At 40.0% G+C, this 24,463-nt stretch overlaps 2 protein-coding genes across 2 annotated transcripts in view; both read right to left on the reverse strand.

Moving 5' to 3' along the window:
• Positions 1-24,166, reverse strand: part of TBC1D12 (TBC1 domain family member 12) — a 99,085-nt gene extending 74,919 nt beyond the window's left edge. Inside the window, exon 1 of the mRNA XM_080823294.1 lies at positions 23,100-24,166. Within this exon, the coding sequence (XP_080679420.1) occupies positions 23,100-24,040 (941 nt within the window). The 5' untranslated portion in view covers positions 24,041-24,166. The remainder of the gene's footprint in view (positions 1-23,099) is intronic.
• On the reverse strand, positions 15,806-16,420 carry LOC308355223 (small ribosomal subunit protein uS8-like; the record flags this gene model as incomplete). Its single annotated transcript, XM_080823295.1, is given in 4 exon segments — positions 15,806-16,056; positions 16,254-16,301; positions 16,304-16,318; positions 16,321-16,420. Coding segments are annotated over 4 exon segments (390 nt in total). The 5' UTR covers positions 16,397-16,420.
• Positions 24,167-24,463: the final 297 nt, after the last annotated feature.

The raw sequence follows: 24,463 nt of genomic DNA on the forward strand, positions 1-24,463 counted from the left end.
CAAGAAAAAACAACACACAATTTCAAGGCTGAAAGTAAAGGTTATACGGAGGACATGGGGAGATGGAGGAGAAAAATGACTTGGGGGAAATGAGGGGGAGAGGAACCATGAGAGTCTGGACTCAGAAACAAACTGAGGGTTTTGGAGGGGAGGGAGGTGGGAGGTTGGGTGAGCCTGGTGGTGGGTATTATGGAGGGCACGGATTGCATGGAGCACTAGGTGTGGTGCATAAACAATAAATTCTGGAACACTGAAAAGAAATTTAAAAAAATAAATAAAAATTTTTAAAAAGGAAAGAAAGTAAAGGTTACAATTTGGGGGGGGGGTTATTGTTAAATATTTTAGAGTTGCCAGGAACTATAAAGGGTAACTAGGTCAAAGTTCTTCATCATGAATCAATGAACCTACACGAATGAGCTAGAGGAGGACCACAAGCCTCCTCAAACAACATGCAAATTTGAAGTAAATGATGTACTTACAGAAACTTTTTTTGGGCAGTTGTCTATAGCTTCCATCAAATTCTCAAAGTATTCAATGTGTACCTGCCACCACATCGGGAAAACCTATAAAATCACTTGCCAAAGTCACATCACTAGAGACCTGAGTCAGGTCTCTTGAACAGCTAGCTCCTCTTCTTTCCAACCACACTTAATTTGTTCATGTCCTTCAAAGAACGATTAACATGTCAGAGCTTTTTAACTATTCCTACTCCCTTTCATTCTACATATGGCCAGAATGCTTTTTAAAAATACACATTATTTTTTTCTTCCTCCTACGTTCATGTCAACAAGTCACCTTATGATATATCTTATTTCTTGTTTGAAGCAAATATTTATTTATTAAGTAATCTGTACACCCAACATGGGGCTCAAACACATGACCCCAAGATCAAGAGAGGCATGCTCTACCAAATGAGCCAGCCATAATCAGTTTGGGGCAGTATCTTACTAAGAGAGATCTTTTTATTCTTTTGTTGCACAGGCAGAATATAACAGAATACAATTAAGGGGGAAAGAAAAAATTAAAAAATATATTTGCTTTTGTGCTACATACTAATTACACACCTTGAATGCTTCATGAAGAAAATCTCCATCTCTCTATACCCAATGTAGTACCTAACACATTCAGAAGGAAGATAGAAACCACCAGAAGAAGAAAAGAGGAAGAATATAAGAAAGAACTTTTAGAACGAGAACATAAACAGTAACAAGGAAAAACACATTAGCAAAATATGAGAAAGGTATTTCAGCAGGTGGTAAGCTATCTTTTAACCTAAAAGAAATTTAGGAAAGGAACGCAAGATAATGACTGATGATGATAAGTAAAGCTAATCATGTTCGTGAATACATTTCTATTTATGCCTCTTGCATTAAAAAAAATTATGTTAGTGTTTTTATTTATAATAAAAGTAAAATATATTCATATATATTTAATCTTCAATAATGGACACAGGGTTTCTTTTTGGAGTGATAAAAATGTTCAAAACTGATTGTGGCAATGGTTGCACAATTCTGTGAATAAACTAAAACCCACGGAATTGTATACTTTAAGTGGATCAGTTATACAGTATGTGAATTATACCTCAATAAAGCATTATTTAAGTGAAAAAATTAAAAAGTGACAATATTTAAAAATAAAAGCAAAAAGAAAAGTGGAGTTTATCCCAGGAATGCAAGACTTATTCAGTACTCGAAAGTCAATCAATGTTATCTACCATATTAGCAGCCTAAAGAAAAACCACATGATCATATCAACTGATACATTTGACAATATCCTAAGTCCATTCTTGACCAAAAAAAAAAAAAAAAATACACAAGAAATTAGGAATAGAATGGAAGTTTCTTAGCCTGATTAAGGGCCTCTTAAAACACACACACACACACACACACACACACGCACCCTAATATTAACATCATACTAAACTGTGAAAGATTAAATATTTTGGAGATTAGAACAAAATAAAAATATCCACTCTCATTGCTCCCACTCAAAATCATACTGAAAGTCCTAGCCAGTGCAATAAAATAAGTCAGTCTTGCAGACTGAGAAGGAAAAAGAAATAAAAGTTTCCCTATTTGTATAAACCATTATCATCTATATAAACAATCCCATGGGATCCATAAAAAATCTCCTAGAACTAATAAAGACATTTAGTTTGATTGCAGGATGTAAGGCAAACATCAATCGTATTTCTATATACTAGCAATTAATAACTGGAAACTAAAATTTTAAAAAGTTATCATTTATAGTATCTACAATGTTAAGTATCTACATATAAACATAAAACATGAGCAGAATGTGTATGCTGAAAAATACAAAATACTGATGAAGGAAATCAAACAAGACCAAAATAAATGGAGACACCTACTGTATTCAAGGAACAGAAAATTAAACATACTAAAAATGTCAATTCTTCCCAAGTTAATAAAGATTATCTGTAGATACAGACAAGCTAATTCTAAAATCTATATGAAAAGGCAAAGGAAGTAAAATGGCCAAAACAATTTTGAAAATTTATTTAGTTATCTTCTGCATTTGAATATAAGCTCTATGATGTTATCACTGTATTGGACTGTGAGCTCTGCGTTCATCCTTGTATCCTTAGTGCTGCACTTACACACATGAATGAAAGTTCACTCATTTGGGGAGGAACAGAGGAAAAAAAATCACTTCTATTCCTAGTTGTCTTAGTCCATTTAGGATGCTATAACAAAATACTATAGATTTGGTGGCTTATAAACAACAGAAGCTTATTTCCCACAGTTCTGGAAGCTGGGAAGTCAAAGATCAAGGCACTGGCTGATTCAGTGTCTAGTGAGAGACTCCTTCCTATTCATAGACTTTTGATTTTATCCTCACATGGTAGAAGGGATGAGAGAGCTTTCCAAGCCCTCTTTCAGAAGGGCATTAATCCCATTCATGTGGATGGGCTTCACTTGACCCAAGGACCTCCCAAAGTCTCCAACTCCAAATATTATCACACTGGAGATTAGGTTTCCAACATATGATGGAGGAGTACATGACAAAGATTCAGTCCTATAGCATTAGTCTAATGGAGCAGCACAGTCTAGTGAGCCATTATTTCTATGAATCCTCTCTATGAGCCACTTCTTATTGCATCATTCTCTTCTAATACTTCTCACTTTCTATCTTATATACTGATCTGAATGCAACTTTTTTTTTATTTTTTATTTTTTATTTATTTATTTATTTTTTTTAAAGATTTTATTTATTTATTTGACAGAGAGAGATCACAAGCAGACAGAGAGGCAGGCAGGGAGAGAGGAGGAAGCAGGCTCCCCGCTGAGCAGAGAGCCCGATGCGGGGCTCGATCCCAGGACCCTGAGATCATGACCTGAGCCGAAAGCAGAGGCTTTAACCCACTGAGCCACCCAGGCGCCCCGCAACTTTTTTTTTAAAGGAGGAATTTTTTTTCTAAAACTTTTTTTTTTTTAGATTTTATTTATTTATTTGATACACAGAGATCACAAGTAGGCAGAGAGGCAGGCAGAGAGAGAGGAGGAAGCAGGCTCCTGGCTGAGCAGAGAGCCCGACACAGGGCTCGATCCCAGGACCCTGGAATCATGACCCGAGCCAAAGGCAGAGACTTTAACCCACTGAGCCACCCAGGCGCCCCCTGAATGCAACTTTTAATCTATAAATGCACTGTGAACAGGACTGTAGAACATTAACAATGCCCTGCATATAAGCTATGTAAAACATTCAGTAAATACTTTTTAAACTAACACGAAATGAAAACTGGCTGTTTTTCTTTTGATGTATGGTTCTACAAGTTTTACCCCATATACAGATCTATATAACGACCACCACAACTGAGGTATATAACAGTTCCATCACCTCCAGAAAATCCATCATGTTACCTCTTTGTAATCACCCTCTCCCCTAACTCCTGTAAAGCACTGGAATAAACCTGAAGATAAACTTACAAGCCAGACTCAGTGCCAGAGAAGTAAATTTTGCCCCCCCCCCCACCACCACCATCTGATGCTGCCTGCTAGTATCACATCATAGCATTTCAATTTATGTCTGCAATGTAATCATTGCTTACTTCACCAGAAAGGCTTTATTCTAGTTCCTTCCTTGGAATATAGCTGTGTGTTCAAATATGCTTGCTGAATGAACAAGGGGGGTCCAGACAAACTGAAATTAGGAGAATGTCAAACAACTCATTCTGGCTAGAATAAACTACAAAGTACAAAGAAAGAATAGATCATTTCATTTCCTTGTCCTCAAACCCTCAATAGTCCCTAATCCTTATGGAAAATTTTTAATTCTTTAACCTAGTATTAAAAGCTCTTCACAACTTGAACCCAAATAATCTGTCCAACATTAGTTCCTACTACTCTTGCCACAACTAAGAGAAATATACGTGACTTTAGCATACCTGCAACCCACTCCCACTTCTTTGTCCATTTGTTCCAATTCCTACTGAAGCAGTAGCCCAATGTGGCTGCGTTTATATCTTATGGCCTTGCCTTCGGAACAAATTAATTCATAGGCTGAGACAATCAGGTTCCCAGGATTTTTTTTTTCTTTTTTGGTGGGCGGCAAAGCAAGGTTTATTGAGTGATAGCAAAGTGATAGTACAAAGCTCCCAAGTGCAACCAAAGGGGTTGCCCCCCCACTTTTTTTTTTTTTTTTTGGTGGTTTTTGGTGTTTTTTTTTGGTCCCAGGATTTTTAAATAGGAAACTTGGAGACTGAATCAGTTGAAAGCTAGTAGATGCTTGAACTGATAAATCAGGTAGAGCTGGCACAGCTTTATAGGGCTTTTGCAGGTGGAAACCATGCATTGAACAATCAGAAGGCAGAAAGATGAGAAAAACCATCTCTTGAAAAGTAGAGAACTGTTCCAGGCACTCTACAGCCCAGGTATATTTTATTCTCTATTTTCAAAATATCTACAAGATGCCTGTTACATGCCTACAATAAACCTTCCTTCCCTAAGGTAGCTTAGGTGGGTTTCTGTTCCTTACAATTATGGACACTAACCCTAACATAGTATTAGCCAAACTTTATATCCTTTCCACACATTCTGTACTTTCCTGCCTCTACACTCTATATACACATTTTATTTCCCCCTCTTATATATAAACTAAGTTGGTAACACATGGTTAGAACTGTGATATAGCCAATCTCAAGATTTTACTTATTTGAGAGAGAGTGTGTGTGCACCTACCAGCAGGGGGAGGGGGAGAGGGAAAGAGACAGAATCTTAAGTAGAGTCCACACTGAGCCTGGGAGCCCCATGTAGGACTCGATTTCATGACCCTGAAATCGTGACCTGAGCCAAAATCAAGAATCAGATATTTAACTGACTGAGCCACCCAGAAACCCCCAATATAGCCAATCTAAAAAGCTCCTACTTTTGGGACGCCTGGGTGGCTCAGTTGGTTAAGCAGCTGCCTTCGGCTCAGGTCATGATCCCAGCGTCCTGGGATCGAGTCCCGCATCGGGCTCCTTGCTCAGCAGGGAGCCTGCTTCTCCCTCTGCCTCTGCCTGCCACTCTGCCTGCCTGTGCTCGTTCGCTCTCTCTCCCTCTCTCTCTCTCTGACAAATAAATAAATAAAATCTTTAAAAAAAAAAAAAAAAAAAAAAAAGCTCCTACTTTTGTCCATCAAATGATACTATCAAAAAGTATAAAGAAAAGCCACAGAATAGGAGAACCTATTTCCAAATCATCTAACTGATAAAGGGCCAGTATTCAGAATATATAAAGAACTCCTATAACTCAACAAAGATACAAACAAAGGGTGCCTGGGTGGCTCAGGTATTAAGCGTCTGCCTTAGGCTGAGGTCATGATCCCAGGGCCCTGGGATGGAGTCTCACATCCGGCTCCCTGCTCAGTGGGAAGCCTGCTTCTCCCTCTCCCATTCCCCCTGCTTGTGTTCCCTCTCTTGCTGTCTCTCTCTCTGTCAAATAAATAAAATCTTTAAAACACACACACACACACACACACACACACACACACACACAAAGATACAAACAACCCAATTAAAAATGGACAAAATAGAGCGCCTGGGTGGCTCAGTGGGTGGAGCCTCTGCCTTTGGCTCAGGTCATGGTCCCGGGGTCCTGGGATCGAGCCCCGCATCGGGCTCTCTGCTTGGCTGGGAGCCTGTTTCCCCTCTCTCTCTGCCTGCCTCTCTGCCTACTTGTGTTCTCTCTCTCTCTCTCTCTGTCAAATAAATAAATAAAATATTTAAAAATAAATAAATAAAAATGGACAAAATATATGAATAAGCATTTCTCCAAAAAGGATAAACAAATATCTAACAAGCACATGAAAAGATATTCAACATCATTAGTCATTAGGGAAACTCAAGTTAAGACCACAGTGAGCTACTACTCCATACCCACTAGGATGGCTATAACGAGGGGGGAAAAAAAGGGAAAATTATAGGTGCTGAAATGGATGTACCAAAAGTATAATCTTTGTACATTGCTGGGGGAATGTAAAATGGTGTCAATACTGTGGAAAATAACTGGTGGTTCCTTAATAAGTTAAACATTATCATATGATCTAATAATACCACTCCTAGACATAACACCCAAAATAACTTGAGAAGCATTAAAAAAAAAAACTTGTACACAAATATTCATAGCAGCAGTATTTACAAAATCCAAAAGGTGAAAACAACACAAATAAATGCCTGTCAATGGATAAGTGGATTAAAAAATGTGCTGTATTCACACAATGGAATACTATTTAGCCATCAAAAGCAGAACAATACTGGTATATGCCACAACGTGGATAAACCTTGAAAACATCATGCCAAGTGAAAGAAGATACAAAAGGCCTTGTATTGTATGATTTCATTTACACAAAATATCCAGACTATGCAAACCCACCGAAACAGGATGAAGATCAGTGATTGTCACGGGCTTGGGGGGAGAGCGGAGTGCAGTGACTGCTAATGGGAATGGAGAATCCTTTTGGAGTAATGAAATGTTTTGGAACTAGACAGTGGTGATGACTATAAACACAACGAATGCAGTAAATGTCATTAACGGTAAATTTTATATGTATTTTAACATAATACAAAATGTTAACAGGTTTCTAAAACTGAACTTCCAATTATCAATTTTTAAAATATAGTCACCAGTTTAAGACTAGACCCACATCTTTAAGTAGTAACAAGTATGCCAAACCAAAAACCATATCTAAACCACACATCTTTGTAAAGAACTATTTCAAGGTAATTCACTTTTTTTTTTTTTCTGGAAGTGTTTAGAACTAAATATATTACACAGAAAACTAAATCCCACTGGTTAAGGCTTTTAAAACAATATACAAAAATGACTTTATATCAAAAGCTGTTTATTCTACATGAGCTGTTTTTAAGTGTTATCAAATCTAAAATGAAGGTTAATATTTAAAATTATTAAAAACTTTGGTGATGGCAAACAAGTGTTATTTAGTATAGATTTGTAAGAATGAATAAGAATGTACAAAATGACAAAAGATGAATGTATTTGCTATTAATAAAGGATCAAAAATATAATACGGAGTGTAAGAAAAAGCCAGATACATCTACTTCTACTGAAATTGAAAATAATTTGTTTGCTAATCAGGTAAGCTGAAGAAGGGGCACCTATGGAGCCTCCTTAAGTCTCTCTCTCCCTGTCCCTCTGCCCTCCCCTCCAAGTGCATGTGCACACACCCTCTCTCCCTCTCTCTCAAAAAAAAAAGAAAAGAAAAGCTAAAGAAAACTACTTATTTTCCAAGCGGAAAAAGCATAAAGGATATTTCAAAACTTACATCATTAAGGCAACATTTGCTATACAGAGTTCAACATTTCTTTTACATTATAACACTGCCAGTTACAGATGCTTTACTATAGATTTTCCTATAATCTATACGAAAGTTAGTCCTTTAGGAGCGCCTGGGTGGTGCAGTCTGTCAAGTTACTGACTCTTGGTTTTGGCTCGTGATCTCAGGGTGATGAGCTCTAGCCCTGTGTTGGACTCAGTGCTGAGCTTGGAGTCTGCATGGGATTCTCTTTCCTTCTCCCTCTGCCCCTTTTGCTTGCATGCTCACGTGCATGCACTCTTTCTCTAAATAAATAAATCTTAAAAAAAAAAAAAAAGTCCTTCAAACATGGACTGTTTTTGCAAACACTGTGGTAAGTAACAAGAGTTTTAGGCTCCACCAAAATTAAACTGATATAGCCAGATCTACTCAAGATGACCAAATTTAAGGGTGGCAGACACCAAGTCTCTGACCTTATTTAATCCTTTAAAAGAATATGAAGGTGAAATCATTTATGCCCATTTGTACAAACCACAGCTATTTACATATTATGTCTAACTACTTGCCTGGGGGAAAATCCATTATACCTAAGATATTATTTAAAGTAGTTATTATAGTTAATGTACAACTGAACTTGTTTAGTTGGCTTCCCAATGTGTCTCAGCTTTGATCCTTTCCAACGTTCAGTTTTTCAGTCCTTACACTGGCCCAAAGGATTTCTCTTCTACAGAAACATCTCCCCAAAGACAGGTACCAAAATACTTTGAGAAATGATACTATTAAAGTAACAAGTGGAGAGCCTCCCAAAGTGACCATTTCAAAGGTTCCAGACATTTAGCTATATTACATTCTTGTACCTTTTTAAAGCTGTAACCCAATAAATCTTTGTTTTCCTATTACATATAAGGACCTATACCTCTATGCAGAGACAAAATAGACACGTTCTTTATCTCCAGGGAGTTTGGAAGTCTCGATACTTTGTCTTTACCTCATACAATCCCTGAAATGGCTGAGGGTATACTGCCAGCACCCACTTTTATGAAGCAATGTACAGAACATGTGCATTGAATGTAAAGACTTGATTGTACAATAACTTAACACTCTAAGGGTTTTCCCAGAGGTTGTTTTCTTTCTGATTCATGAGAACAAAACAACCAGCCTAACAGTTATTCTGGCTCTTTCTCCCCCCACATCAAATTCCTTACAAAACATGGTAGACATAATTTTTCACATGACTCTCCATTTTCATGTCATCCCACTTCCCTTAAAACAAAAATCAGATTCAAGGTTTTCTTCCACCAAAGCTTCACAAAAAGACATCTGGTATAAGCATAAGTCACTCAATCTGCTAGGGATTCCTTCTAATAAGGATTGAATTTAATGTTATTTACATCAACTACCAGATATCACACTTTAATAAAGAGACTGACAAGCACGCATAAACTACCACAGTGCATCCAAGCCCTGGTTTCACAAGTCCCAAATCAATCTGCCACAAGAGTCATTATTCTGAAATACAATTCTGTGGGGTGCCTGGGTGGCTCAGTCAGTTAGGCATCAGACCCTTGATCTAAGCTCTAGTCTTGATCTTGGGGTCATGAGTTCATGTCCCACACTGGGCTTCATTCTGGGTGTGAAGTCTACCTAAATTTAAAAAAAATAACTAAATAAAAGCAATTCTGAGCACGCTTCCCTTGTTTTCAGAGCCCATCTGGGGAACCTGGGGGGGCTCGATCAGTTAAGCGTCTGCCTTCAGCTCAGGTCATGATCCCAGATTCCTGGGATCCAGTCCAGCCTGAAGTTCAGGGAGTCAGCGTGGCCCACCCCCCCACTTGTGCTCGCTCTAATAAGTTGTATCTTTAAAAAAAAAAAAGCCCATCAAATGTCCTGGATGGAATCAGTTTAAAATTACTTAGTTCTGTCATGCAAACTCCCTCACAATTTAACTTCAACATTTTTGACACCCTACCTCACCTGCCCCAAGAGCAGTTATACTGCAGTCCCAAGTGCTGTGCTATTTTCATGCATAAATTCTGCACATACTGTTGTGTGCCTGTATGGTCTTCAGTCAGCCTCACTCAGCCCTCCTGCAGAGCATGGAGCACGATGCCAGGTTCAATCCCAGGAACTGAGCGGAAGGCCGATGGTTAACCAGTGAGCCACCAGGCACTCTGGGTCAGTCAGCCTCATTCCTACCCCAACTGTTCTCATTGGTAAAAGACCAAGCATTCGTGTTTCATTGACTGTGAAGAGTTCCCTAACTTCCTATCCCAAAGTTAATCACTCCTTCAGTGCTACTGATGCATTCTGTATCTTTTATAACACTAATCAGGTAACACAGTGTAAGTACTGATTCATGTGATTCCCCCATCTGAAGTTTAATACTATTTAATTTTCTTATTGTTTAATATTATTTAATTTCCTTAGTGCCTCATATAAATAATAGGGCTCAAAAGCATTTGTCAAATAAAGAGATGGTAAAGAAAATTGCAAACTAACTCAATAAGAACGGAGTATGCTTAGGTCAGAAGGCCCAAAAACAAAGAGGCTCAGAAGCAATCTTTAAATTTCTGAAGGGTGATTATGTAAAAAAAAAAAAAAGACACACACAAAAAAAACAACCCTAACTTGTTCTTTGTGGCTCTAAGGGGCAAATTAGGACCAGAAACATTACAAAGAGATATACTGTTTTCCACATAAAGAAACTTCTAACAATTATTATTTCCTCAATAGGCTGCCTTGAGGAAATTGACCTCCCTGTTAGAGAAAGAACTCAAGCAGAGGCTAAACAATATCCATTAGGTGCCCAAACTCTCTAAGAATAAAGAGGCAAACACACTTAGCTCTATGGTGGTGCTGGTTGTTACTGGTTTGTTTTGTTGACCTTTTGCTCAGGCCTGACCTAGAAGTACTTCTTGAACTGATGGCATGCACGATAGAACTTATCTTGCAGTAGCATATTTGAAATCCCTCTAGTGATCAAGGTGTTGTGATATTTCCATTAAATAGACAACTAAATCAAAAGGTTGTATTTTGGTGGTCTCTTAGAACAATCTTATCTCCTCATTAAATATACAGTTATTATTTTATTTGGGAAAATGTAATAGTGGTTATCTTCTAAAATTGTTCCTTCCTGCAGTACAATTCTCAGTGTTGTTGTTTTTTTTAAGACTTTATTTACTTGACAGAGAGAGAGAGATCACAAGTAGGCAGAGAGGCAGGCAGAGAGAGAGAGGGAAGCAGGCTTCCTGCTGAGGAGAGAGCAAGATGCAGGCTCCATCCCAGAACCCTGAGATCATGACCTGAGCTGAAGGCAGAGGCTTAACCCACTGAGCCACCCAGGTGCCCCCAATTCTCAGTTATTTGTACGCCCCATTTTGAAACTTAATTTCTGTCCTAGGTATTCTTAACAGTATTTAATGCATTTCTGGGAGTATATCACAAAGATGGCCATTATTCTCTGGTTATATGTTCAATTATTGTATTGGTTACCTTTATATAATAATTATTTATCAAAAATGTTATTAGTCTTTGATAACAAATTTTGGTTCCCAACACCGAGTTCTGAATCACAACAAATCTGTCTTCCAAACAACACCCAGGATTTCAATCTCTTCAATCCTAGGTAGTACCAATGAGGTTAAAAAGTCAGTCCAACAGGGTTGTCAAGGGCCATGTAAGGAAAAAACCAAAAAAAAGGCATTACATTTTATTGCTTATGTTTTAAAAACCTACATTTTATCACTCTTAAGTTGAGACCTTTCAATGACTTAAAATTTCAATAGTTTATTTCAGAACTTAAATTTAAAACTACACAGTGTATCTTCCTGCTAATGAGCAATTAATTTTCTCCTTATGGGTGAGAGGGATTTTAATTGTTTGCTAGGTTCACCATGGTGCTTATAAAAAATTTTCCTTTTAATACTGAATCTCAAGAGAGAACACACTGCATAAAACAGTGCTTTTTAATATCTGTATTTATCATACTAGCACCTAAACTTTTAGAACCTAAATTAAACCATATATATAGAGGCTACTTTACATTATATACATTACATCATGTATACACCATAAATATTAACCTATTGTATATTATATATATTACAGGATACATATATACACACACACACATACACACACACACACACATACACATACACACAGATACATACCTGTCATTAAAAAATATTTCTGCTGTACAATATGACTTCTTAAGAGGCCATAAGAGGCTGGGGACATTAGGGAAGTTAAGAGGGAGGCATAGCAGACATATTTAAGGAGGCAACAAGTTGCCAGAAACCTCTACAAGGGTACTGAGGTAAGCAGGGCAGAAAAATAAATATGCAGATAATCTGTAGCAATACTCTGAAGCCTAGCAGCCAAAGTACAGAGCTAACTTCCAACTAACATGAATTCTCCTCAGCAATTTTTCTCTGTAGAAATGTCTTCAAACTCATTTTCTTAACAGCTTTTCCTGTCTGTAACTGCAACTTCACACTCTCTAATTTTAACTTTTTCCTTACCACCTTAACTGGAATAGTATGGAAACAACTACTATCCTTAGTTTTATTTTATATTTCCTGTCCTGCTTTTCAAAAGCAAATAATAACAGCATTTTCTAAAGACAAGGAAATGGACCCTCCCCTCAAGCCTCTAGCCCTGCTCACACCATGATTTTAGCCCATTGTGACATATATTATTAGACTTCTGAGCTACAGAGCTATCGGATAATAAATTTCTATTTTTTAAGCCAAAAAAAGATGAGCATTTTCTGTTCTTCTTACAAAAAAATTTTAAACTTATAATCTCTGAATACCTTTTTCTTAGGGCAATAAAAGTATTTCCCCTATTTGACTAGAAGAGGACTACAAACAGTCTAGATGAAAACCAGATTTGGAAACTGTAAATAATTCCCAATGTATGATGGGTAGTTATACATTACGGTATTTGGGAAAATACGAGAAAATAGCACATAATTTGATTTCAAAACTATCATGTTCAGTTCCAAACTCAGAATGTTTTAATCTCTGTGGGGTTAGAAACAGGCAGATGGAAATATTTTTTAGCCAATAATGTATCCCAAAATAAAATTCAAATTAAAAAGAAAGTGAAAAGCCAAATTCAAGGGTAAATTTAAACACATTACTAAGTTCACTCTCGAACTAGCTCTAACTAGGAGCATAACTTGTAGCTTGGTTTCCTAAGGTAAACTTCTCTTAATTGCAGGAAAGAGCCTGCTGAAAACCCAGACAGTCACATGGGTTTCCCTCTCTTTCTTCTTTTGGCCACAGAAATAAGAAGTCCAAGAAAGGCTGAAGCAGCAAATTGTACAGGGGAATAAGCCATGTGCAATCTGCAGGATTTTTTCTTAAAGGCATGGAAAAGAGTTACAACCAGCAGCAGAAGGAAGGAAAATTAACACCTTTTTTGATAAGCTATAAATAAGGACAGTTAGATCTTCACGTTAAAGAGATCTGAGTAAGATTTTGAAAGTTAAAACTTTTCACAGAACAGGCAAGCATGGCCATCTACACAGCATAAAATGAAAGTAAAAGACCCTTCCCACGGGGCACCTGGGTGGCTCAGTGGGTTAAAGCCTCTGCCTTCAGCTCAGGTCATGATCCCAGGTCCCACCCCCCCCCAGCCCCCCCCACCCACCCCCCCTGCATTGGGCTCTCTGCTCCACGGAGAGCCTGCTTCCTCCTCCTCCTCTCTCTGCCTGCCTCTCTGCCTACTTGTGATCTCTGTCAAATAAATAAATAAAATCTTAAAAAAAAAATGACCCTTCCCACTAAAAAAAAGGAAACTACGATTTAATCAGGCAGAGATAACTTACCAACCTAGTGAAAGTTAGCAAAATACTTACACATTTGTATTTACCCCTGTTCTCTACCATACCTGTACTTATACTCACCAATTACAGGACTTACATATGACCCAATTTTATTAATATATAATGTATTATTTGCTTCAGGGGTACTGGTCTGTGAATCATCAGTCTTACACAACTCACAGCACTCACCATAGCACATACCCTCCCCAATGTCCATAACCCAGCCACCCTATCCTCCTCCCACCCCCCAGCAACCCTCAGTTTGTTTCCTGAGATTAAGAGTCTCTTATGGTTTGTCTCCCTCCCAGGTCCCATCTTGTTTCATTTTCTTCCCCCTCCCTACCCGCCAGGACCTCCTGCCCTGCTTCTCAAATTCCTTATATCAGAGAGATCAGATGATAATTGATATGACCCAATTTTAAATCAATAAGGTAATATGAGTTGTAAATGCATGTACCTTCTTCCAGTTATTATCTGAGGAAACCTATCAACAATTATTTCAGTAATTACAGTCTGGGAACCACCTGCATCAGAATCACTAGGGAGTCCTTGTTAAATAAATACTTGGTTTCCTGCTGGGCCCCACCCAAGATCTAGTGAATCAAAAACAGAGTGGGGGAGCTCAAGAAATCCCTATTCTTAGCAATCTCCTCCCTCCAGGTAATTTTAAACACTAAAGTTTAAGAATTATTGTGGTAGGACCCAAGGAACTTATCAATCAGAACTACCTGGGGACAACTCAGGGTAGATAGCCGAGTTCCTAGGAAAATTGCCTCAAAAAGGACTGACTTTCCCCTTCCCAATATGCTTGGAGATGGGTAACAGATGTGTCACCTCAAAATCTCCAAATGTTTCCACTCTTCCCAAAGCTTTCCCACAACAACATACTAACTTTGAAATGTATGAGTGAGCCAAGTTAAACATTTCTTGAACTTAAACTAAAAATCTGGCTTTGCCTGTCTGTAAAGTTCCTTAAAATAATAAAAGATACAAATATTTTAATCCATCTCAACATTCCCCCCTTTCAGTTCCTTCTCAGATTTGCTTTTTAGTCAAAGTTTCAAGACTTCTGGAAATTTTAGGGGCGCCTGGGTGGCTCAGAGGGTTAAGCCTCTGCCTTCAGCTCAGGTCATGATCTCAGGGTCCTGGGATTGAGCCCCACATTGGGCTCTCTGCTCAGTGGGGAGCATGTTTCCCCACTCTCTCTGACTGCCTCTCTGCCTACTTGTGATCTCTCTCTCTGTCAAATAAATAAATAAAATCTTAAAAAAAAAAAGACTTCTGGAAATTTTAAATCATAATGTTACAGTCGATTTTAATTCCCATACAATCCCAAATACCAATTGTGTTTAAAAGTCTACTACACAAATTGTGAAATGTTTCTTCAGGTAGTACTCAAAAAAATCCATTCATCTCTTCCTTTCTTTAAACTAATGGATGTCAGTGATGAAGATGGGGAAGGGATTACAGCCGTCATACTGAAGTCTGAGTAAGAACATCTGAACCTTCACTGTATGTCAAATAAGAAATACAACACACTTAGACCATTATCTCATGGACATTCTCATGAGGTGGGTATCACCATTATCCTTACTTTATGGATGAGTTGCCTAAGAACTAGATGGGTCAAGTAACTTGTGCAGAACTATACAGCAAGATAAGCTAATTCAAACCAAGGCAGTCTAACTCCAGGACCGGCACTTTTAACACCAAACTATCCTGTATTTTGAATATGCCATCTGCCCAAAGCAAGTCCCCTGAATCTAACAAGGTAGGAGTTGTGGATTCTGGAGAATCTCATTTCTTAAAAAGTGCTTTTAGGTGATTTTGAAGTATAACAAAAGCTTAGAATTACTGTACTAGGCTATTAGTTCACCAAAGTGGAACACTGGCAACCTCTGAGATAGAACTCATGGTCCGGAAGTTAAGGTCTCAAATTCCACTACACTGATTAACTAGAATTTACTTATCCTATTTTCTCTCCTACTCCAAAGAAATTAAAAGGGAAAAAATCCAGAATTTTCTAATTAGAGCTGCTGGTCTATACTAACCATTTATAAGAAACAAAACAAAGATTATTGATGTTCAGCATTATTCTGGGGCAGAGTTAGACCTTTACTAAAAGAAATGTGCAATGTACAGTTTATTTTTTTTTCCCATGGATGCATTTTATTTGCACATTTTATTTGTTTTACATCCCTAGAAAAAGAATCCCAGGATTTTCCCTCCTATGTTATTTCGACTTCCTTCTTCATGGTCCCTGATGCGAGCTGAGGTTGTCAGTACAGTGAAATCAAACTGGGAGAACTGGAGCCCATGATTCCACCATTTTTCTAGATCTTTGAGTTGTACATCAAATCTGGGGCTGATTATTCCACACTTGTTTAACCTGCCCATGAGGTTCACAACAATTTTCCCTGCTCTGTGATCATCAATGATTTCAAATTTGACTGTCAGGGGGCGCCTGGGTGGCTCAGTGGGTTAAAGCCTCTGCCTTCGGCTCAAGTCATGATCCCAGGGTCCTGGGCACGAGGCCCGCATTGGGCTTTCTGCTCGGGAGAGAGCCTGCTTCCCTTCCTCTCTCTTTGCCTGTCTCTCTGCCTACTTGTGATCTCTGTCTGTCAAATAAATAAATAAAAAATTTGACTCTCAATATAACGATGCTGCATCAACACAGTTAGAAACTGCATGACAACTTGGAGCATGGCCTGTAAGAACCTGGCGTTTGCCTCTCTTTTCAGTATTGTTAATGTTCTCGAGAGCATCTGCCAGGACATTCACGTGCACCATTATGGTGACACGGAAAGATGGTGGAAAGAGCTGCAGGGCAGAATTTAGAGTTGGAGATATTTCAACTTTCTCATTTTACAGATGCAACAAACATCCTGTTTTTTTAAAGCACCATCTTTAACTCAGTTCACATTTGCAATATTTAGCTGGTAAAATTTTGAAGTCTATAAAAGTATTGCAAGAAAAATCATATAATATCACAGTATATCGGAGCTGGAAGGGACTCTGAATCTCCTAATTTCACAAATGAGGAAACTAAATTTAGTTAATTTGCCCAAGGTCACACAATTATTTAACAGCAGAAACTTACCCAGGACAAAAACCAAATTTCTTCTCTCAAGCCCACAGTATTTTTACTACACCAAAAATTATGTTTTTGTTCACAAACTTCTCAGAATTTGTAGAAATTTTGTAGAAATCTTTGCTCAAGTTCTGATTCTTTTACTCATTCACTATCTGACCATGGGCAAATAATTGTAAAATAAAAATAAATCCCACCCTTAATAGGTCATGGGGAATATTTCCAGAATTAGAAAACACATATCCATATAACTTTGGAAAAATATGAAATTATATAGAATTAAGAAATTAAGATATGCTTTCATAATTTTTCCTAGAGGCAAATAGGTAAACAATGGTTGTTAAATACGGTCCTGAATAGTGTGAACTGCAAAGCCTTAGAAATCAATGCCCTTGGTCCACCTGAAGAACAATTAATTACCATGTCTAACTCATTTCCAATATTAATTAATACCACCCTACTAGGTGATACCTAGTAAACCAGAGATTTCTCTGATTAACACCACTGCTGATTTTCCATAGGATATTAAATGATGAATAAAGTGATCCTTAAAGTTCCTTCTACTTTAAACCTTTCTTATTGTACAGTAAAACACAACTGCTCCCCAAATAAAAATCTTTTAGTCAATATCTCTATGCTGAGTAAAGTGTGAAGTTTAGTTAATAGCAATGTACAAATGCTGGTTTCTCAGTTGTAAATGTACCACAGTAATGTGCTATTAACAACAGGGGAACTGGGTGAGGCGTATACCAGAATTCTCTATCTTTGCAACCTTTCTGTAAATCTGAAACTATCCTAAAATAAAAAGTATTTAAAAAATAGAGTAAATCTCTAAGCCCATTTTTAATAGTTCAAAAAATTTCTACCAAACAAGTAACTCCAAGTTAATACTGGAGTAAGAGTCTGCTTTGTTACTGTCTCTTGATTTCAGCTCAGATCATGATCCCAGGATTGTGAGACTGAGCCCCATGTCAGCTTTGCGCTGGTCCTGGCACCTGTATAAGATTTTCTTTCCCTCTCCTTTTGTCCCCCCCCCATTATATTAAAATTATCTTAGTTTCAGAAAAATTGCGAATTTTCCAATATTTTCTACCTGACTTATATTTAGATTATTACATCTCTAACCAATCACCCTAAAACCACAAATTTCTACATAATGTCCTCGAACCAGAGCTCTATTTCCAGTAGTTTAGTGTTTTGTGTCTTAAGAAAGCACTCAATGGTGGGGTGAGGGGAATGGGGGGGTGGGTATCAGATACAGGGAACAAATAATACAAAAGGCTCTTGAGCCATCAGCTCCTTAATCTAATATAATGGGTAGCTTCACAACATTCTAAAATTTTAAAGGGTCTTACTTTTATTCTAGAGCAATGAATTACGTATTATTTTCAGCTTTCCTAAAAGTGTAATGTCAAAGGTGTTTCACTAGTGACATAGAAAACTTTCACATTTTTTATGATCTCTTGCAGTAACAAAAATTTAATATATATTTTTTAATATTTAAATCAAGATATTCCTTCATTTGCCTTACAAATAATTATACTGCACCCCTGATTTGGGTAACAATAAAAATCTTTTAAAACTTATCAGAAATTTGATATTTTGCCTCTTTATTGAAATGCTGAAAAAGGAATTTTTTTGAGAAAAAGGCTTTTATTTTAGTTGGTCGGGAGGAATACATGCTGTGCAACAAATAAGGGAGCCCTATCTGACAGAAATCTATGATAGTTCAGTCAGGTGAATTATGATCTTGCCAACCAGCACAAATTCTAGGTGGAAAAAGGAATGTGGTTGATTTTGTTGTTTCTGAGAACCGTAAATAAAGAAAAATTGCATGGGACATCTGAGTGGCTCAGTTGGTTAAGTGTCTGACTCTTGATCTCAGCTCAGGCCTCCATCTCAGACCTTGATCTCAGAGTGGTGAGTTCAAGCCCCATGCTGGGTGTGGAGCCTTCTCAATAAAATAAAAAATTTTTAAAAAGGAAAAGAAATCACTAAACGAGCCTTTAGTCTTCCATGTTCAGTCTAACTGTAATATGTGTTCTGTGAAAATAATCTTTTACCACAACATCAAATAAGTTTCAGAAGTCAATAATTACAGAAAAAGCTCCATGGATCTGTATGTTTCATAATCTACAATGTCAATTCTCCTTTTTAAAAGTAAGGAAAAAATCTTCAATACTTTCTTCTCTACCTGAGCTATGCCCATTAAGGCCACTCAATTCTCATGATTCACATGACGACTTTGTAAAAAAAAAAAATTATCAGCACTACCTGGCAACAGATACTTGTGTTTCTAAATAACAGTAACAATCTGAACAAAACTCAATCTGTACAACATCTGTACAACAATCTGTACAACAGTACAATCTGAACAAAACTCAAAAGTGTTAAACAGCTTTAAAAATATACCTATTAAAAAATACCTATAAAGGGTGTACCTTATCTAAAAAATAAATCTTCCAAGATTGAAAAAAAAATTAAGACATGAATTTGCATGAAGGACCCAAGTACATAATTTAAAATTTTATTTTTTAAGATTTTATTTATTTATTTGACCGACAGAGATCACAAGTAGGCACAGAGGCAGGCAGAGAGAGAGAGGGGAAAGCAGGCTCCCTGCTGAGCAGAGAGCCCAATGCAGAGCTTGATCCCAGGACCCTGAGATCATGACCTGAGCCGAAGACAGAGGCTTAACCCACTGAGCCACCCAGGCGCCCCTAAATTTATTTTATTTTTGAAAGAGTAATAAACAAGGGCACCTAGGTGGCTCGGTTGGGTTAAGCAGCTGCCATTGGCTCAGGTTATGATCCTGGAGTCCGCATAATAGAATCCCACATCCGGCTCAGGGAGCGTGCTTCTCCCTCTGACCCTCCCCTGGATCGTGCTCTCTCTCACTCTTTTTCTCTCTCAAATAAATAAATAAAATCTTAAAAAAAAAAAAAAAGAAAGAAAGAGTAATAAACAGATCCTTAAAGAACGAAAGCTAGCCTGGAAACATAAGGTATTTTTTTTTTAAGTTTTCAACTCCTCCTTACTGCTAAGTTGGTGACATTAGGAGTAGTGTACCCACCTAGCATTTTTTTTTTTTTTTTAAGATTTACTTATTTGAGAGAGAGAGAGAACAAGAGAGAGAGAGAGAGAACAAGACAAAGAGAGAGAGCAAGTGAGCATACACAAGCAGTGGAGAGGCAGGGGGAGGGAGAGAATCTCAAGCAGACTCCCCAATGAGCATGGAGCTGGATGCAGGGCTGGATCTCACAACCCTGAGATCACGAGCAGAAACCAAGAGTCCAAGCTCAAATGACTGAGCCATGCCAGGTGCTCCCTAACCTAACATTTTAAACATTTATGGACAGAAAAAGACCAAGGATCTGAGGGAATATCACTTCTAGGGCTCCCAATATCACTTCTAAGTCACCATTCATTCACAGAGGGATGCCCATGTGAAGCTGAGGCAAGCCCTCAACAGGGACTGAACAAGAACTCACTTCATCTGAAAAAGAAGGAAAGTAGGAGATGGAGAGCAGGCCCATCCTGGACAAAATTCCTTTAGCTCCTACAGAACTTCTACCCTACTCAATGAAGCTTCTGTCAATGATGTGTCTCAACTGAAGATAACTTTGTAGTAATAGATAAACCATTGTAATATGTTCCCCTCTCTCTACTTAAGTTAAAACAAACATGAAACTATTCCTTAAAAGTATTTCTATTACAGATTTTTGCCAGGTCTAAGAGAAAGAGAGGAAGCAGAAAGAGAAGAAAGATGGAGGATAATCAGGTGGGAGAGAAAAAAGCCATGGGTCAAAGTAAATTGTGATCAAATGTTAACCTGGTCTGAAAATCAGGAATCCTGGTTTCTAATTCCAGCTCTGCCATTAGCTACCTAAAATACCTTATGTAGACAGTGAACTTCCTCATCAAAAAATGAAGTGGCTGTAGGTAGGGATTGCTCCCAAGAACAAGAATACGTCCTAGAACAAGATATCCCCAAAGGGATCCCACATCTGGAGCTCCAGGCTTAAGAATGACAATTGTAGGGGCACCTGGGCGGCTCAATGGGTTAAAGCCTCTGCCTTTGGCTCAGGTCATGATCCCAGAGTCCTGGGATCGAGGCCCCCCCCCCCATCGGACTCTCTGCTCAGCAGGGAGCCTGCTTACCTTCCTTTCTGTCTCTGCCTGCCTCTCTGCCTACTTGTGATCTCTATCAAATAAATAAATAAAATCTTTAAAAAAAAAAAAAGAACGACAATTGTACACATCAAGGGAAAACAATAACAACAATGACAAAAAAACTCACAGGTTGTCAAGGCAAAGGAAATGTCTAATTATTCTACCCAGGGATGGGAGACTTCTTCAAAATTACTCTGGGCACCTGGGTGGCTCAGTCAGTTGATCTCTTGATCTCAGCTCAGGTCTTCATCTCAGGGTCAGGAGCTCAAGCCCCGAGCTGACTTACTAACAAAAAATAAAATTACACAACCTAGTGAAGAGGAAGAATCTATGAAAGTTGCCAATCCAACACAAACTGAGCAAGGTTCTCAATATCACTGCTAGGTACTGTAGACTCAGAGACGAATATCATAGTCTCTGTCTTTAAGGTGTTCCGAATCCAAGTAAGGTTTTGGTTAAATGCTAAAAGAAAAATTGTGCCTCTCACTGTGCCCCTTTCCAAGTATCTTATACAAAGAAGCAACTGACACCCAGAATCTTGACATTAAAATGTCAATTAAGAAAAATGAGGCTTAGAGAAATTAACTTCATGGTACCTGTTTTCTGACTTCAAATCCAGTGCTCTGATACACATGCTTAATATGGCTATATAAACGTCAGCTACTTATATTAACTGAAATCTTATTAGTCTACAGATTAAAGAAAAAAATTATATCAAAATTCCACCCTCCTGTTAATATGAAAAACCTCTTATAATAGATTTGCCTTGTTATTGCTCATAATTTACAATGCATATATATGAATCTGTCTTCAAACTTAATACCTACTAGCCTGCACTCTACTGTCCAAATCATCTCTGTTCCCAATGGTGGCACAGAGCAGGCATTCTGTGATTGAATTAGTGATCTCCAAAGCCCCTTCCAGGTCTAAAATTGCCTGACACCTGACATCAAAACATGACCAAAAAATACCCAAAGTTCACAAATGTATAAGCTTAGCTCACCTTGCAAACTTTTAAAATACTGCCACTACAAGCTTTAAGTATATTTTTGTATACTTTTGCAACTATAGGCACAAATACAGATCTCACTACTATATATTTTGTCATACAAGTGAGACAAAATTAGGATTTCCCGATCTTCATGTAAACAACTTTATAAATTTTTGTAAATTCATACAAGGGAATATAAATGATAATAAAATAGAAAAAAATTACAATCAGAAAACTGTGTGTCTACAAAAATGCACACAGATTGTATAATCCTCTAAAACTGGAAGTGTAGAATTTGCTTCATTTCTATCAAAATCCCTGAAAAGGAAACAAAAGCACAGAACTCTGAAGGGGAGAGTTTACAAATTGGGAAATTTGCCTAGAGATTAAAAGGAAAAAAAGCGTATCAAGCAAGAAGAGTCCAGGAAAATTGGCATTTCATTAATGTGCATTAGGATGAGTAATTTATCCCTATCAAACCCTATTCCGAAATCTGCAATGTCCAGCACCATTACTTAATTTCAACAATAGCAGGTCAAAACACAAATACAATGGCATCAAAAATTTAAAAGTTGCTGAAAAAAGCGTAGGCCTATTTGGCAGAAGTACAGAAAAGGGATTTTGGAGATAAAGTGCCATAGTAACTTGGCTTTAAGGGCCGGAATCAAATTCTAAACCCGAAACTGACTGCATTTTAATAAAAGCCATTGAAACAGTTAAACACTATGAAACACAATCAGTTCTAATTTCAAGAATTCCCAAGTCACTTGAATGGGTTTTAGACTCCACACAAATAGTCATGTCTGCAAAATGACTTCCCTTTCTCTTCCACAACCACACCCGTACACACATACCGCCGCGCCCACCCCCAACCCCACACACCACCCCTAATCCTCGTAGTAGGTTGTCTGATTTTCCGCAGGAGGCAAAACTGCAGCTGTGGCATTAGCACACTGCCAGGACCTGAATACACGGAAACCAGGTGTGAAGAGCAGGTATAGCCTCCAGCCCACAGAGGAACAGAAAGATTCGCTCCCCAGAAAGTTGGCAACTTCTCTGACAGGCAACACAGCGTAGACCCAGTTCCTCTTCTCCCGGTGACAAATCAAAGCTAAGTCCTGACGCCAGCAAAGAGCCCGGACGGAGGCGGTCCCCAAGCCTCTCTCGGCCAGCTCCCGGCCTCGACCTCCGCCCCGGCCCCGAGCCCGCCCCGAGCCCCGGCGCAGCCTGCGCTGTACCTGGCGAAGAAGTCGGCGAAACCGCCGCTCCGTCGAGCCCGGGCCGAAGGCCCCGCGGCGCCCTGCTCCGCGGCGGGCGCGGGCACCGGCGGCCCGGCGGGGGGCAGGTGGTCGCGGCTCACCTCGAACGTGTTCCGAGAGTTCACGTGAACGTCCGAGACGCCGGGGCGCGGCTCTGCGCCAGCGCCCCCGCTAGTCCTCTCGGCCGAGGCGGCGGCGGACGCGCCCTCCTCGGGACCCCCAGCGCCTGCTCCCGGCCGCTCCACGTCTTCACTGCTGCTGCCGCCGTCGCTGGCCCGGCCGCCCTCTGAGCCGCTGCCCGCGCCCTGCGGTTTGTCAGGGTCCGCCGCTGCTAGGCAGCAGCTCCGCAGCGGGTCTTCGAGCGGCGCGGCCCAGTCGGACGGGTTGTTCGCGCCGTCCGCGTCCTCGTCGCCAGGCCCCTCAAGGCGGAGACGGCGGTGGCGCGGATCCCGACCGCCCGCGCGGGCCAGCCCGCGAGCCTCCTCCAGGTCCCGACAGTCCTGGCCCGGCAGAAAGCCCGAGTCCCCGTTGGTCATGCCTCTATGCCGCGGCGCGCGGGCATCCGCCACCTCCGCGCTTCGGAGCTTGGAGCCCGAGTCCCGCGGGCAAGCGTCCGAGCGCGGAGCTGCCGGGGACGGGGGGGCTCGGGGTTGGCCAGCGGGGAGTGGACAGTAGCACAGCCCCGGCTCCAGCGGTCCCCCGGCCGCCGCGAGGTAGCGCCGAAGGAGCTGCTGAGGCGGCGTCTCCTCCTCTTCCTCCCCCTCCTCCTCCGCCGGCCGCTCCACAGCGCCGACGCCTCCGCCAAAGCCGCCCGTGGCCCGGATCATCTTCCCGTCCTGGCCCGCGGGCTCCGGCGCCGGCACCGGGAGCAACTTGGGATTTCTTCCCGAGCAGGCTCCGGCATCGTCCGGACCCACCATCTGGGGCCGGGTGAGTGCCGCCCGAGGAGGCGACGGAAGAGTCCCTGGCACAGGCTCGACCCGGGAATAACCCTAGGGGTTGGGGACGCGGCGGCTACCGCCGCAACGTTCCCAGACCCACCCCTCCCACCCCGGGCTTTGGGCAGTTGCGGGAGGGCGGGCACGCGCCGGAGCTCGCGCACGCGCAAACGCCAGCCCGGTCAAACCGCGACCTGGAGATTCCGCGAACCATAGAGATAGTAGCTAGAGAGGCCGCTCCCTGACACTCAGGCGGCCAATCTGGGATCCGCCATATGGATGATGGAGGCTGGTTGGCTCGCTCCGAGCGAGACAATTCTTAACAGGCACCGTTTTGTCTTCCTAAGCAAAATCCACTTGACGTACTTAATTTATGGAAGTAGAATTCAGGATATTAGATATAAG

The sequence above is a fragment of the Martes martes genome (assembly GCF_963455335.1).
Source record: "Martes martes genome assembly, chromosome: 14".
Lineage (NCBI taxonomy): Eukaryota > Metazoa > Chordata > Mammalia > Carnivora > Mustelidae > Martes > Martes martes.